This window comes from Pristiophorus japonicus, chromosome 3, assembly GCF_044704955.1.
Source record: "Pristiophorus japonicus isolate sPriJap1 chromosome 3, sPriJap1.hap1, whole genome shotgun sequence".
Taxonomy (NCBI): domain Eukaryota; kingdom Metazoa; phylum Chordata; class Chondrichthyes; family Pristiophoridae; genus Pristiophorus; species Pristiophorus japonicus.
Window position 1 is genome coordinate 289,729,335 of NC_091979.1, and position 12,858 is coordinate 289,742,192.

At 47.2% G+C, this 12,858-nt stretch overlaps 1 protein-coding gene across 2 annotated transcripts in view; it reads right to left on the reverse strand.

The window, feature by feature from the left end:
* Window positions 1–12,858, reverse strand: part of LOC139260323 (cilia- and flagella-associated protein 46) — a 681,403-nt gene that overhangs the window by 587,673 nt on the left and 80,872 nt on the right. For both annotated transcript variants that reach the window (XR_011592768.1, XM_070876797.1), the window contains exon 10: window positions 1,712–1,810. Coding sequence is in view for 1 of the 2 variants with exons in the window: in XM_070876797.1 (XP_070732898.1) it covers window positions 1,712–1,810 (99 nt within the window). In the remaining variant the exon portion in view is untranslated. The remainder of the gene's footprint in view (window positions 1–1,711; window positions 1,811–12,858) is intronic.

Here is a 12,858-nt window from a genome sequence, read left to right on the forward strand (position 1 = left end):
TCACTCAGGTGCACACTCACCCTCCGGGAAGCTGGCTCCCTGATCTCCTTTCCCCCGTGGCTTTGATGCAGGCCACTGGATCCTAGAGCATCACCCACCTCCATCTCTCCAACCATGCCTTCCGAAGAAAAGCTGCTGGTCCCGCTCTGTGAGGATACTGGATCATCGGTCAAGTCCAGAGAGGTGTCCTCCGCCTCCTTATTCTCTCACCATCACCCGCAGTGGAAGGCTGATGTGCAGGCCCCTGGCTGTCTGAGTGATCATCTGAAAGCTCAAAGCCAGAGAAGAGTGGTTAGCTGCAGGGGAGGGCGCCAGGAGCGGGAAACTCATTCGAGAATGCCAGTCTCATGGAAAGAGCTGAAGGATTGTGGTTTCAGGATTAAGTGTCCTGCAGATTGCTGCAAAGTAACTCAATATACCGTCACTGTCCCCAGAGAGGTCCGCTTCACCCATCGCCATGCCACCAACTTGAACGCCCATCAGGGCCGAGACGCGATCCTTGAACGGAGTAAGGACCTGCAGGTCAGAGTCCCCTCCTCCAGTCCTCATCTGCTCCCTGCGGTTGTGTTTGAGCTTGTCCTGTGACATTAAAGAGAATGTCTGAGTTAAAGGCCTTTTATCAGTGTGTCCCAAGTGCCTTACATGGTTGAGTACATGTAACTGTATGAGACTCTTCACAGTTCGATGTAACTTCCATTTGCTGCATGGTCTTGCTGTGGCAATGCTTGAATTTGGGGGCCAGGACCTAATAGTAATGGGGTGGCTATCGTCTTCGAGACGCATATGAAGATTGAGGAGTCAACAACATTAGGGGTGGGTCTGCAGAACCGAGTAGCAAAGTTTACAGCGCATGCAGGCCCTTGCAGTGGGTGAGGCTTTAAATGGGAACCTTGCATCTGGCCTCACCCATGTAGAGCATGGATTCCCAAACATTACATTGAGCAGAGAGTGCACAGTGAGATCAGAGCTTAGCATCTAAACGGTTCAAATTTAAGATACTCACCCTCACCAGCCGCATCATTCGTTCCACTTTTGTACACATTCAGTGGCTGTCCTGGCCACTGTGTCAATTGCAGAAACTTCTTTTCATAGGCCTCTGTGAGTTGGTAACCGCCGCCTCTCCAGGGCATCAAGGAGTGCATCCAGGGCGGCATCCGAGAACCGATGGGGATGCTGACGAGCTGCTGCTGGGTTTGCCATGTTCAGCATCCAATCAACACCTCAATGGAATTCAGGTGGCGCAATTATGTCTGTGGTGCAGCTCCAAGTGCTGCGTAATTCCAGGATGTAGAACCCACGCTTAACGTCCCACTTAGCACAGCATAGCGCATCCAGGTAAGTGTGCAATGTCATGATTTAACACTGCTATCAATTCTTTAGACGTCAACACTAAATTTCACATTTGGGGAGCACGCTTGAAGCGAGGAGTTAAAAATTTCTCTCATGCAGTGACAGCACCTCAAAAATGACAGTATCAGATTTCAACCCCAATATGCTGTGTGGACTTTAGAATAGTCACTTTTAAAATTGAACCAAAGTGGGTTTTATTTTCATATGTAGAAAACATGCATATTCCATAAACTGCCTCATTGACTATTACATTATTCTAAATATATGATATGTAATGAATAGAATTATCCAGTTTCAATATGAATGATGCAAGAAAGTAAAATAAGAAATGAAGCTGGAAAACCGAAATAGACAACAATACCTCTACAAAATTCTTGGTGCATTTCTCTGATTTATTTCCGAGTTTCTGTATTTCGAGTTCAGATTCCAAGCACTCAATTTCCATTGCTGTTACTTTATCCTGCAGAATCAAAATTGGTCACAGCCATGTATTACATTGCTAAATTGAAATTAGGTTGCACAAAATGAATATGTTAACTTGTTTGTATGAAATTCCTTTGTCCCTTATTTTAACAAAGATGTTAGTCTATTTAAAACTAGTTAACGGTTTGATGAAATAACAAACAAAAATATTTAAATCTTTGAAAACATTTTTAACCATATTTCATATCTTTTAAAATAAGTTTTGCAGCATTAATGGCTTTAAAAACATCCATAAATTAAGAGTTTCTTTATTATAACCATGTACTGAATAACAGACATACCTGAAGAGAGACAGAAAAAGCATAGACAAACAGAATGTGTGTGATAGGTATATAGAGTGCATGAGACATACAGAAAGAGAGTGGGAGTCACATGGAAATACAAAAAAACAATGAGAAAAGTCTGTCAACCAAACAGAGAAAAAGAGAAATAGTGCAAAACAGAGAAAGAGAGAGGGAACCAATAAAAAAAATCCATGCGTAAGCTACAGATCATTAGCTGTGTTATTAATAAAACATTTTGGCCAAGATTTTTCTCTTCAGTGCTGTTATGTGGAAGCTCAAAGGGCAAGTTTTGTGCACACTGATAAATCCCAATGTGGACTCAGATGGATTTTCATGAGTCAGCCAATTTAAGTATTGTTGGGCGGGCTTCTAGTGGGATTTTTAGTGGTGTCAGGGAGTCCAAGTCTGGGAGGAATGTTGCTGCTGTTGGCCTCTAGTGCATTGAATCTGGTGCCTTAATGAGACTACGACACAAAATGGACAGAAGTACTTCAGTTCATAATATGCAACAGACAGCAGAATTACAATCCAGCAGGAAATGGGCAACGGTTGTCAATTCAGCAAGTGTCCCCCCCCTGCCCCTGCACGCTCCTCAACACCACCACGCCACCTATTGCACACCAACTCTCCCAATATACAGCACCGCATAACCTAACATACAAAGCAACAGATTAATGAGGTATAAAAAAACGACTGTTTGTTTATATTAGCATTCAATGAACCAGCTAAAAGCTTCTAGCAGATCTTGTTCCACCAATCTCTCTGGCTGCTGTGACTCCTCAGGTTCCGGTAGTATCTGCTCTTTTTTTTAATCGTTCCATGGATGTGGGCGTCGCTGGCAAGGACAGCATTTATTGCCCATCCCTAACTGCCCTTGAGAAGGTGGTGGTGAATCGCCTTCTTGAATGGCTGCAGTCCTTGTGCTGAAGGTACTCCCACAGTGCTGTTGGGCAGGGAGTGCCACGATTTTGACACACGACGATGAAAGAACGGCAATATACTTACACGTCAGGATGGTGTGTGACTTGGAGGGGATCTTGAAGATGGTGGTGTTCCCATGTGCATGCTGCCCTTGTCCTTCTAGGTGGAATAGGTTGTGAGTTTGAGAGGTGCTGCCGAAGAAGCCTTGGTGAGTTGCTGCAGTGCATCTTGTAGATGGTACACACTGCAGCCACGGTACGTCGGTGATGGAGGGAGTGAATATTTAAGGTGGTGGATGGGCTGCCAATGAAGCGGGCTGCCTTGTCCTGGATGATGTTGAGCTTCTTGAGTGTAGTTAGAGCTGCACTCATCCAGACAAGTGGAGACTATTCCATCACACTCCTGATTTGTGCCTTGTAGATGGTGGAAAGGCTTTAGGGAGTCAGGAGGTGAGATTCCTGCTGCAAAATACCCAGCTTCTGACCTGTTCTTGTTGCCACAATGTTTATGTGCCTAATCCAGTTAAGTATCTAGTCAATGGTGAACAAAGGATGTTGATGATGGGGCATTTGGTGATGGTAATTGTTGTATATATAAACCTGTAAATATCTTGTTTAACCACCAGAGGGCTCATCCCCTGGAGTCCCAAGGGATCCCACAATCCCATCAGAGCACCTGTACATAAGGATTCCTCACAGGCTGGAGAGGCACTCTGGAGACCTATAATAAAGGACTATGGTCACGCATTACTTTGAGCTTACAGTACCTAGTCAGATTCTTTATTCAAGACATAACAACTGGTGATGAGATACAGATGACGAACCCAATTGCAACAATGCAGAGAACTGTGGGTATCCTGGAGAAATTTTCGGAGTTAGATGATTGGGAAACCTTCGTGGAGCGACTCGACCAATACTTCGTGGCCAACGAGCTGGAAGGAGAAGCGAACGCTGCCAAACGAAGGCAATCCTCCTCACCGTTTGCGGGGCACCAACGTATGGCCTCATGAAAAATCTGCTCGCTCCAGCGAAACCCACAGAGAAGTCGTACATTGATTTGTGCACACTGGTCCGGGAGCATCTAAACCTGAAGTCGGTCCCGTGCACTGTGGTCTTCCAGGACGACATGTTGGTTACAGGTCGGGACACCGTCGAGCACCTGCAGAACCTGGAGGAGGTTCTTAGTCGGCTTAATCGTGTGGGGCTCGAAGTGCGTTTTCCTGGCGCCTGAAGTGGAGTTCCTGGGAAGAAGAATCGTGGCGGACGGCATCAGCCCCACCGATTCGACGACGGAGGCAATCACGAATGCACCGAGACCACAGAATGTGACGGAGCTGCGGTCGTTTCCAGGACTCCTGAACTACTTTGGTAACTTCTTACCGGGTCTTAGCACACTGTTAGAACTACTGTAAAGGAGGTGAATGGATATGGGGTAAAAGCCAAGAAAATGCCTTTGAGAAAGCTAGGAAACTGTTATGCTCAAACAAATTGCTTGTGTTGTATGATCCATGTAAGCGTTTGGTACTAGCATGTGATGTGTCGCTATACAGTGTCGGGTGTGTATTACAACAAGCTAATGAATCTGGGAAATTGCAACCGGTTGCTTATGCATCCAGAAGTCTGTCTAAGGCTGAGAGGGCCTACAGCATGATCGAAAAAGAAACATTAGCGTGTGTTTATGGAGTAAAGAAAATGCATCAATATCTGTTTGGGCTCAAATTTGAATTGGAAACCGACCATAAACCGCTTATATCTATCTCTCTTTTCTGAAAGTAAGGGGATAAATACGAATGCATCGGCCTACATCCAGAGATGGGCGCTTACGTTGTCCACATAAAACTACGGCATCCACCACAGACCAGGCACCGAAAACTGTGCCGATGCTCTCAGTAGGGGGTGGAGATGGCACAGCCCGCAGATTTAGTTACGGTAATGGAAGCATTCGAGAGTGAGCAATCACCTGTTACCGCCCAACAGATTAGAACCTGGACGAGCCAGGACCCTTTACTGTCCTTACTAAAAAACTGTGTGCTCCACGGGAATTGGTCTACTGTCCCATCAGAGATGCAGGAAGAAATAATGCCGTACCAGCGGCGCAGAGAGGAAATGTCCATACAGGCAGACTGACGGGTAGTGGTGCCAAAAAAGGGCAGGGATACGTTCATTAGTGACCTCCACAGTACCCACCCAAGCATTATAATGATGAAAGCGATAGCCAGATCCTACATGTGGTGGCCTACTATCGATGCAGATTTGTGCGTGCACAAATGTAATACATGTTCACAGTTAAGCAATGCACCTAGGGAGGCGCCAATAAGTTTATGGTCCTGCCCCTCCAAACCGTGGTCCAGGGTCCATGTCGACTATGCGGGCCCATTCTTGGAAAAAAAATTCCTTGTGGTTGTAGATGCGTACTCCAAATGGATTGAATGTGAGATAATGTTGGCAAGCACGTCCACTGCCACCATTGAAAGTCTGCGGGCCATGTTTGCCATGCACGGCATGCCTGACGTCCTTGTGAGTGACAATGGGCCATGCTTCACCATTGCCGAGTTCATAGAGTTCATGTCCCGCAATGGGATCAAACATGTCACATCTGCCCCGTTTAAACCAGCATCCAATGGTCAGGCAGAGCGAGCAGTGCAATGAAGCACAACTTGAAGGTAACTGAAGGCTTGCTGCAGACTCGCCTATCCCGAATCCTGCTTAGTTACCACACAAGATCCCACTCACTCACTGGGGTTGCCCCCCGCTGATCTGTTCATGAAAAGGGCACTTAAGACAAGGCTCTCGGTCGTCCATCCTGATCTCCACGAACAGGTAGAGAGCAGGCGGCTTCAACAGAATACATATCATGATCGTGTAAATGTGTCACGCAAAATCGAGATTAATTATCCTGTATTTGTTTTGAACTATGGACAAGGTCCCAAGTGGCTTCCCGGCACTATCGTGGCCAAAGAGTAGGGTGTTTCTGGTCAAGCTTTCAAATGGACTCACCTGCAGAAAAACTTGGACCAAACCAAACTCAGATTCACAGACTATCCAGAACAACCAACAATAAACTCTACCTTTTTCAACCCCCCAACACACACACAAGTGGCAACCGACCCAGCGGTTGACCAAAAAGCGGAACCCATCATCTGTAGCAGCCCAGCAGGACTCACCACACCCAGCAGCCCTGCAAGGCCAGCTGCACAGCAGCCCAGCGAAGGTCCAACAAATGACTCACCAAAACCAGCATTTCCACCGAGATGATCAACTAGGAAAAGGAAGGCCCCAGAGCGACTCACATTGATAATAGTTACACTATTGACTTTGAGGGGGGAGTGTTGCTTTATATGTAAACCTATAAATACCTTGTTTAGCCACCAGAGGGCTCATCCCCTGGAGTCCCAAGAGATCCCACAATCCCTTGGCAGCACCTGTACATAAGGAGGCCTCACAGGCTGGGGAGGCACTCAGGAGACCTGTAATAAAGGACTACGGTCACACATTACTTTGAGTTTACAGTATCTAGTCAGATTCTTTATTCAAGACATAACAGTAATGCCGTTGAATGTCAAGGGATGGTGGTTAGACTCTCATTTGTTGGAGATACTTATTGCCTGGCAGTTATGTGGCATGAATCTCACCTCTGGAATTCAGCTCTTTTGTCCATGTTTGGAACAAGGCTGTAATGAAGTCTCGGGCCGAGGGTTCGGTGAGCAAGTTATTGATGAGTAAGACTCACTTGATAGCATTGTTGATGACACCTTCCATCACTTTGCTGATGATTGAGAATAGACTGATGAGGCGATAATTGGTCGATTTGGATTTGTCCTGCTTTTTCTGGACGGGACATACTTGGGCGGTTTTCCACATTGTCGGATAGATGCCAGTGTTGTAGCTGTACTGGAACAGCTTGGCTAAAGGCGCGGCTAGTTTCGGAGCACAAGTCTTCAGCACAACAGTCGGGGCCCATAGCCTTTGCTGTATCCAGTATGCTCAGTATTTTCTTGATACCATGAGGAGTGAACCGAATTGGCTGAAGATTGCCTTCTGTGATGGTGATAACCTCGAGAGGAGACCGATATGGATCATCCACTCAGCACTTCTGGCTGAAGATGATTGTGAACGCTTCAGCCATGTCTTTTGCACTCACATGCTGGGTTCCTCCATCATTGGGGATGGGGATATTCATGGAGCCTCCTCCTCCTCTTGTTAGTTGTTTAATGGTCCACTACCATTCACAACTGGATGTGGCAGGACTACAGAGCTTTTATCTGATCCGTTGGTTGTGGGATCGCTTAGCCTTGTCTACAGCATGCTGCTTTTGCTGTTTAGCATGCATGTAGTCCTGTGTTGCAACTTCCCCCGGTTGGCACCTCATTTTTAGGTACGCCTGGTGCTGCTCCTGGCATGCTCTTTTACACTCCTCATTGAACCAGGGTTGGTCCCCTGGCTTGATGGTAATGGTGGAGTGATGGATATGCCGGGCCATGAGGTTACAGATTCTGGAGTACAATTATGCTGCTGTTGATGGCAATTAATGCCTCATGGACGCCCAGTTTTGAGCTGCTCGATCTGTTCTAAATCTATCCCATTTAGCACGGCGGTAGTGCCACACAACACTGATGTTCTCGGTGTGAAGACAGGACTGTGCGGTGGTCGCTGCTACCACTGCCGTCATGGACAGATGCATCTGCAACAGAGTGGTAAGGACGAGGTCAGGTGGGTTTTTCCCCTCATGCTGGTTCTTTCACCATCTGCTGCAGACCCAGTCTGGCAGAAATGTCCTTCAGGACTCGGACAGCTCGGTCAGTGATGGTGCTGCCGAGCGCTTGATGATGGACATTGAAGTCCCCCATCCAGAGTACATTCTGTGCCCTTGCTACTTGCAGTGCTTCTTCTAAGTGGCATTCAACAAGGAGGAGTACTGATTCATCAGCTGAGGGAGGACGGTAGGTGGTAATCAGCAGGAGGTTTCCTTGCCCATGCTTGCCTTGAAGCCATGAGACTTCATGTGTCCGAGTCAATGTTGAGGACTCCCAAGACCATTCCCTCCCGTCTGTACTGCTACCCCTGGTGGGTCTGTCCTGCCGGTGGGACAGGACATACCCAGGGATTCCACAGAATGCAGCTTGGCTTCTGTCTACTGCTCAGACAAGTCCATCAGTTGATCCTTGTCCACTGTCTATTTCTGTCTTAAATTTATTCAATGTCCCAGCTTCCACAGCTCCCTGAGGCAGCGAATTCCATAGATCCACAACCCCCTGAGAGAAGAAATTTCTCCTCATCTCAGTTTTAAATGGGCGGCCCCTTATTCTAAGATTATACCCTCTAGTTTATACCCTATCCTCTCTGCATCCACCTTGTCAAGCCCCCTCATAATCTTATATGTTTCGATAAGATCACCTCTCATTCTTCTGAATTCCAATGAGTAGAGGCCCAACCTACTCAAACTTTCCTCATAAAACAACCCCCTCATCTCTGGAATCAACCTTGTGAACCTTCGTTGAACTGCCTCCAAAGCAAGTATATCCTTTTGTAAATACGGAAACCAAAACTGCACGCAGTATTCCAGGTGTGGCCTCACCAATACCCTGTACAACTGTAGCAAGACTTCCCTGCTTTTATACTCCATCCCCTTTGCAATAAAGGCCAAGATTCCATTGACCTTCCTGATCACTTGTTGTACCTGCATACTATCCTTTTGTGTTTCATCCACAAGTATCCCCAGGTCCCACTGTACTGCAACACTTTGCAATCTTTCTCCATTTAAATAACTTGTTCTTTGATTTTTTTTCTGCCAAAGTGCATGACCTCACACTTTCCAACATTATACTCCATCTGCCAAATTATCATTCTTCTGATTATTAATTTATTAGAAAAAAAAGCAAAAGAGCATGAGCTAGAACCTCCAGTTTTGTGGTTAAAATGGGCGATATTTCCGGCGTGGGCGTTAAAAAAAGGTGTTTAGATCGCCGGCTTCTCGCCCATTCTCAAACCACCCAGTCTCCACTTTTGAAAATGGGCGTTACTGCAAGCGATATAAAATGGGCGGTAGCGTTAAATCTTTTGTGACCTTCTGCCGTAAACTGTGGCCTTCTTTAGCAACGGCATGGCAATGCTCGATTCCTGCGATTCTGGAGGTCAAGGGCCATCATGACATGCGCAGAAGAGGAGACAGAGAGAGAGGGAGCTCAGAAGGACTGAAGGCTGGGTGTGGTGTGGCTGGTTTGGGAGGAAGAAGGGAGACTTTAGAGTTTCACAGCAAGTAGGGAAACAAAAACTAGCTGTTATCAGCCACGTATTTGACTGAGTTTGGCCTATAATGGAGCGAGGAGGAAGCATCACAGCACACTGTGGAAACTGACGCTGGAGAAATCAGTAAGGTGGGAGAGGAGCACATTGGAGGGCGCAAAAGAGCCAGGAGGTTCTCGGACGAGACAAACACCTCCCTCCTGCAGGAGGTTGAGTTACGCTGGGGTGATTTGACACAGGGAGGGCATGGGAAGCCCACCCGAAAGGCATACCAGAAGATATGGACCGTGATAGCAGAGGTGGTCTCGTCGGCGACCAACAAGGTGCACGAGGGCAACCAATGCCGCAAATGATGGAACGACCTTGTGCAATCCGCAAAAATATTACATTGATTTTACATGTACTTATGTATTTCGATAATTCGATTTGTAACAGTCATGAGTGACTATCAGCAGATGTAAGGGCTTTCACTTTTTCCGGGAATGTTTTACTCAAAGCCTGCGGTCACAGTGTTCGTCTTTAGGTAAAGAATCATAATTATCATAATAATCATGATTAGATCTGTCGGTTATGTGTCTGTGACAGTACGTAGCAATGATATCACGCAATGATCTCATGCCATGTCGTCCTGTCACCTTTTACAGAAGAAGCTATCGACGATGAGGTCCATGCAGAGGCGAACGGGTGGGGGGCCACCAGTCCCCAGCGACATCACTGAGATGGAGGAGCATCTGCTCGCATTCGTGAAAAAGCACCCCTGGACAGCCACGGACGCATCTGCAGACCCTGAAGTGATGTCACGTGAGTAAACACCATTGCATGATGTGAAGTCAATAGATGCCACACCCACTCATCTACTGATTTCTAAAATTGTCATAGAAATAATGATGGCCTAATGAAAATCATTGGAATGCAAATGTGTCGATGGTCATGAAATGTGATGTCTGTGATGATTTTGAGAGCGGTGGTGCATATGCTTTCTGTAACGCTGGACTCACCTTGTCACCCTAGCACCCCCTTCTCCTCTAATAACCTCATTTGTGTTTTGCAGGTCAGCCAGCAACGCGTCCCAAGGTAAGACCAGAGAGGCTAGAAGGTGGGGGCACGGGGAAGGAGTCGGCAGATGATCCTACTACATCTGGTGCTGAGGAGTTCTGATTCTCGCCAGTCAATCCGCTGGGTCTGAAGGGAGTGCGGACTTCGAGGAACCTGCATCGCCATGCTCCAGAAGCCATTCCACCCCAAGTGGTCCTCCGGTCATTACCGCCTCCACTCTGGAGGTACCGGCCCCAAGCACCTCGCCACAGGATACCCCATTTGTCCCCAGGACGGCGCCGACCCCGCGGAGACCTGGGGGACGCGGCACGTCTGTTCCACGTGCGCCACATGACAGCAGAGAGATGGTACAGTTGTCCAGGAGGACTGTAGACATTGGTGACCAGCTCATCAAAGCATTGGGGGGCATATCCCGACAGCTGGCCCCCATAAACAAGTACATTCCGTGCATGGCTGAGTCCCTGGATGCGATAGCCAGCAACACTGCTGCCACAGGCCTCCCAGTGGTCCCCAAGTGCGGCACTCCACCCCTAGGTTCCGCAACACCACTGTGAACAACAGGTGAGAGCAAGGACCAAGATCCTGCTTCTGCATCAGAGAATGTTGCCACCTTGGGACCCCCCGCTCCCGTACCCATGCAACGACCACATCTGCCTTCATTGCTCCCAATGAGGCACCGCCTGAGGAGCTCCTCGGCCCGGCGCCGTGGAGCAAGGAGGGGAAGGGGTAGAGGTGGGGAGAAGAAGGGGAAGGGGGAAGGAAAGTGAGGTGCATGTCCGCAGGTGATGGCTATGTATATCTCCATCTGGGTGTATGCAATTTGTTGCAATGTATGGGGGCTGGGGACCACGCTCCTGCTTTGCCTTTGTATTCTGTGTTGCTGGACATGTTGAACATGTGATTTATGTCAATGGTAGAAAAAGTGGGATGTAGGCAGGGGTTGGGTGGTATTGGCTGTGATACTTATGATTTCAGACCACTGTTGGTATTAAATTTTTGTTACTGAACATAACTTTGTTGCGCATTGTCTCAGATAGCTGCACCGTTACACACTGGTGATTCCTTAACATGAAAGGGTTAAATAAAACTTAACATCAATCAACGTAAACTGTAGCTGGCATCAAGATGATGGGCACCATTGATGTCTGAACTGCACACACACAGCAGTGTATCAGCGTTGTCACTCACATCAGTGCTCTTTCAGGCAAATCGTTCAGATATCAGCTCCTCACGTAAGAATGGGATTTTAAAAATGCCAGCCACTGCCGTTCATTCAGAACAGTTCCACTTTTTGTGGGCGGTTTTTTGGGCGAGCTATATTGTGGGCGATATGTGTACGATGTGGTGAAATTGACGCAGGGCAATCTCATGGCTGCTAGTTTCGGTAAATATGTACTTCATGACAAAAAAAAGTGAGCGGGCGTTAATATTGAATCTCAGCGTTAAATCAAGGCAGAAATTAACGCTGGCCGATATTATGGGCGTTAATTTCGCCCATTCTGCTGATTCTGCCTAAAAAAAGTGGGCGGGCGGAAATCTTTTTTCCCGACGTTAAGTACATGGGGAAAGTAACGCTCGGCAAAATGTTTCCTAAAAATGCCTGTCACTTTCCATTTTGTGCCAAAATGGGCAATATATGGGCGTTATACGTAATTTCAGCGGTAAAATGGGCATGAAGTGGGTGTTAAGCATGCAAAAAAAAAGTGGAGGTTCTAGCCCCATAAGTCTTAATTATCTTACAATTTACTTCAGAAGTGATGCATAATTCCTTTACCAAGCTCTCTTCTGAAATACACAACTGTATTGATATCATATATAAAAACAGCAAATGCTGGAAATCTCAGCGGGTCAGGCAGCATCTGTGGAGGGAAAAATTCTGTTGTTTGGCAAAACGACCTCAACCTTGCAGAGGTTGATCGTCAACTCTCTGACACCTCCCACTGGTTGATAACCCATCACTGAACATCAAACCTTCATTTCCCAGACCGTCACTGACCTCATCTCCTCTGGAGATCTTCCCTCCACAGGCACCAACCTCATAATTCCCCAACCCCGCATAGCCCACTTCTACCTCGTTCCCAAGATCCCCAAACAGTACGGCCCTGGAAGACCCATCGTTTTAGCCTGTTCTTGCCTCACAGAACTTATTTCTTCCTATCTCGACTCTATTTTTTCTCCCCTTGTCCACTCTCTTCCCACCTACATCCGCGACTCCTCCTGTTATATATGTAACCCTGTAAATACCTTGTTTAACCACCAGAGGGCTCATCCCCTGGAGTCCCAAGGGATCCCATAATCCCTTGGGAGCACCTGCACATAAGGAGGCCTCACAGGCTGGAGAGGCACTCTGGAGACCTGTAATAAAGGACTACAGTCACGCATTACTTTGAGCTTACAGTATCTGGTCGGATTCTTTATTCAAGACATAACAATTGGTGACGAGATACAGATGACGAACCCCACCGCAACAATGCAGAGAACCGTGGGCATCCTGAAGAACTTTTCGGAGGGAGATGACTGGG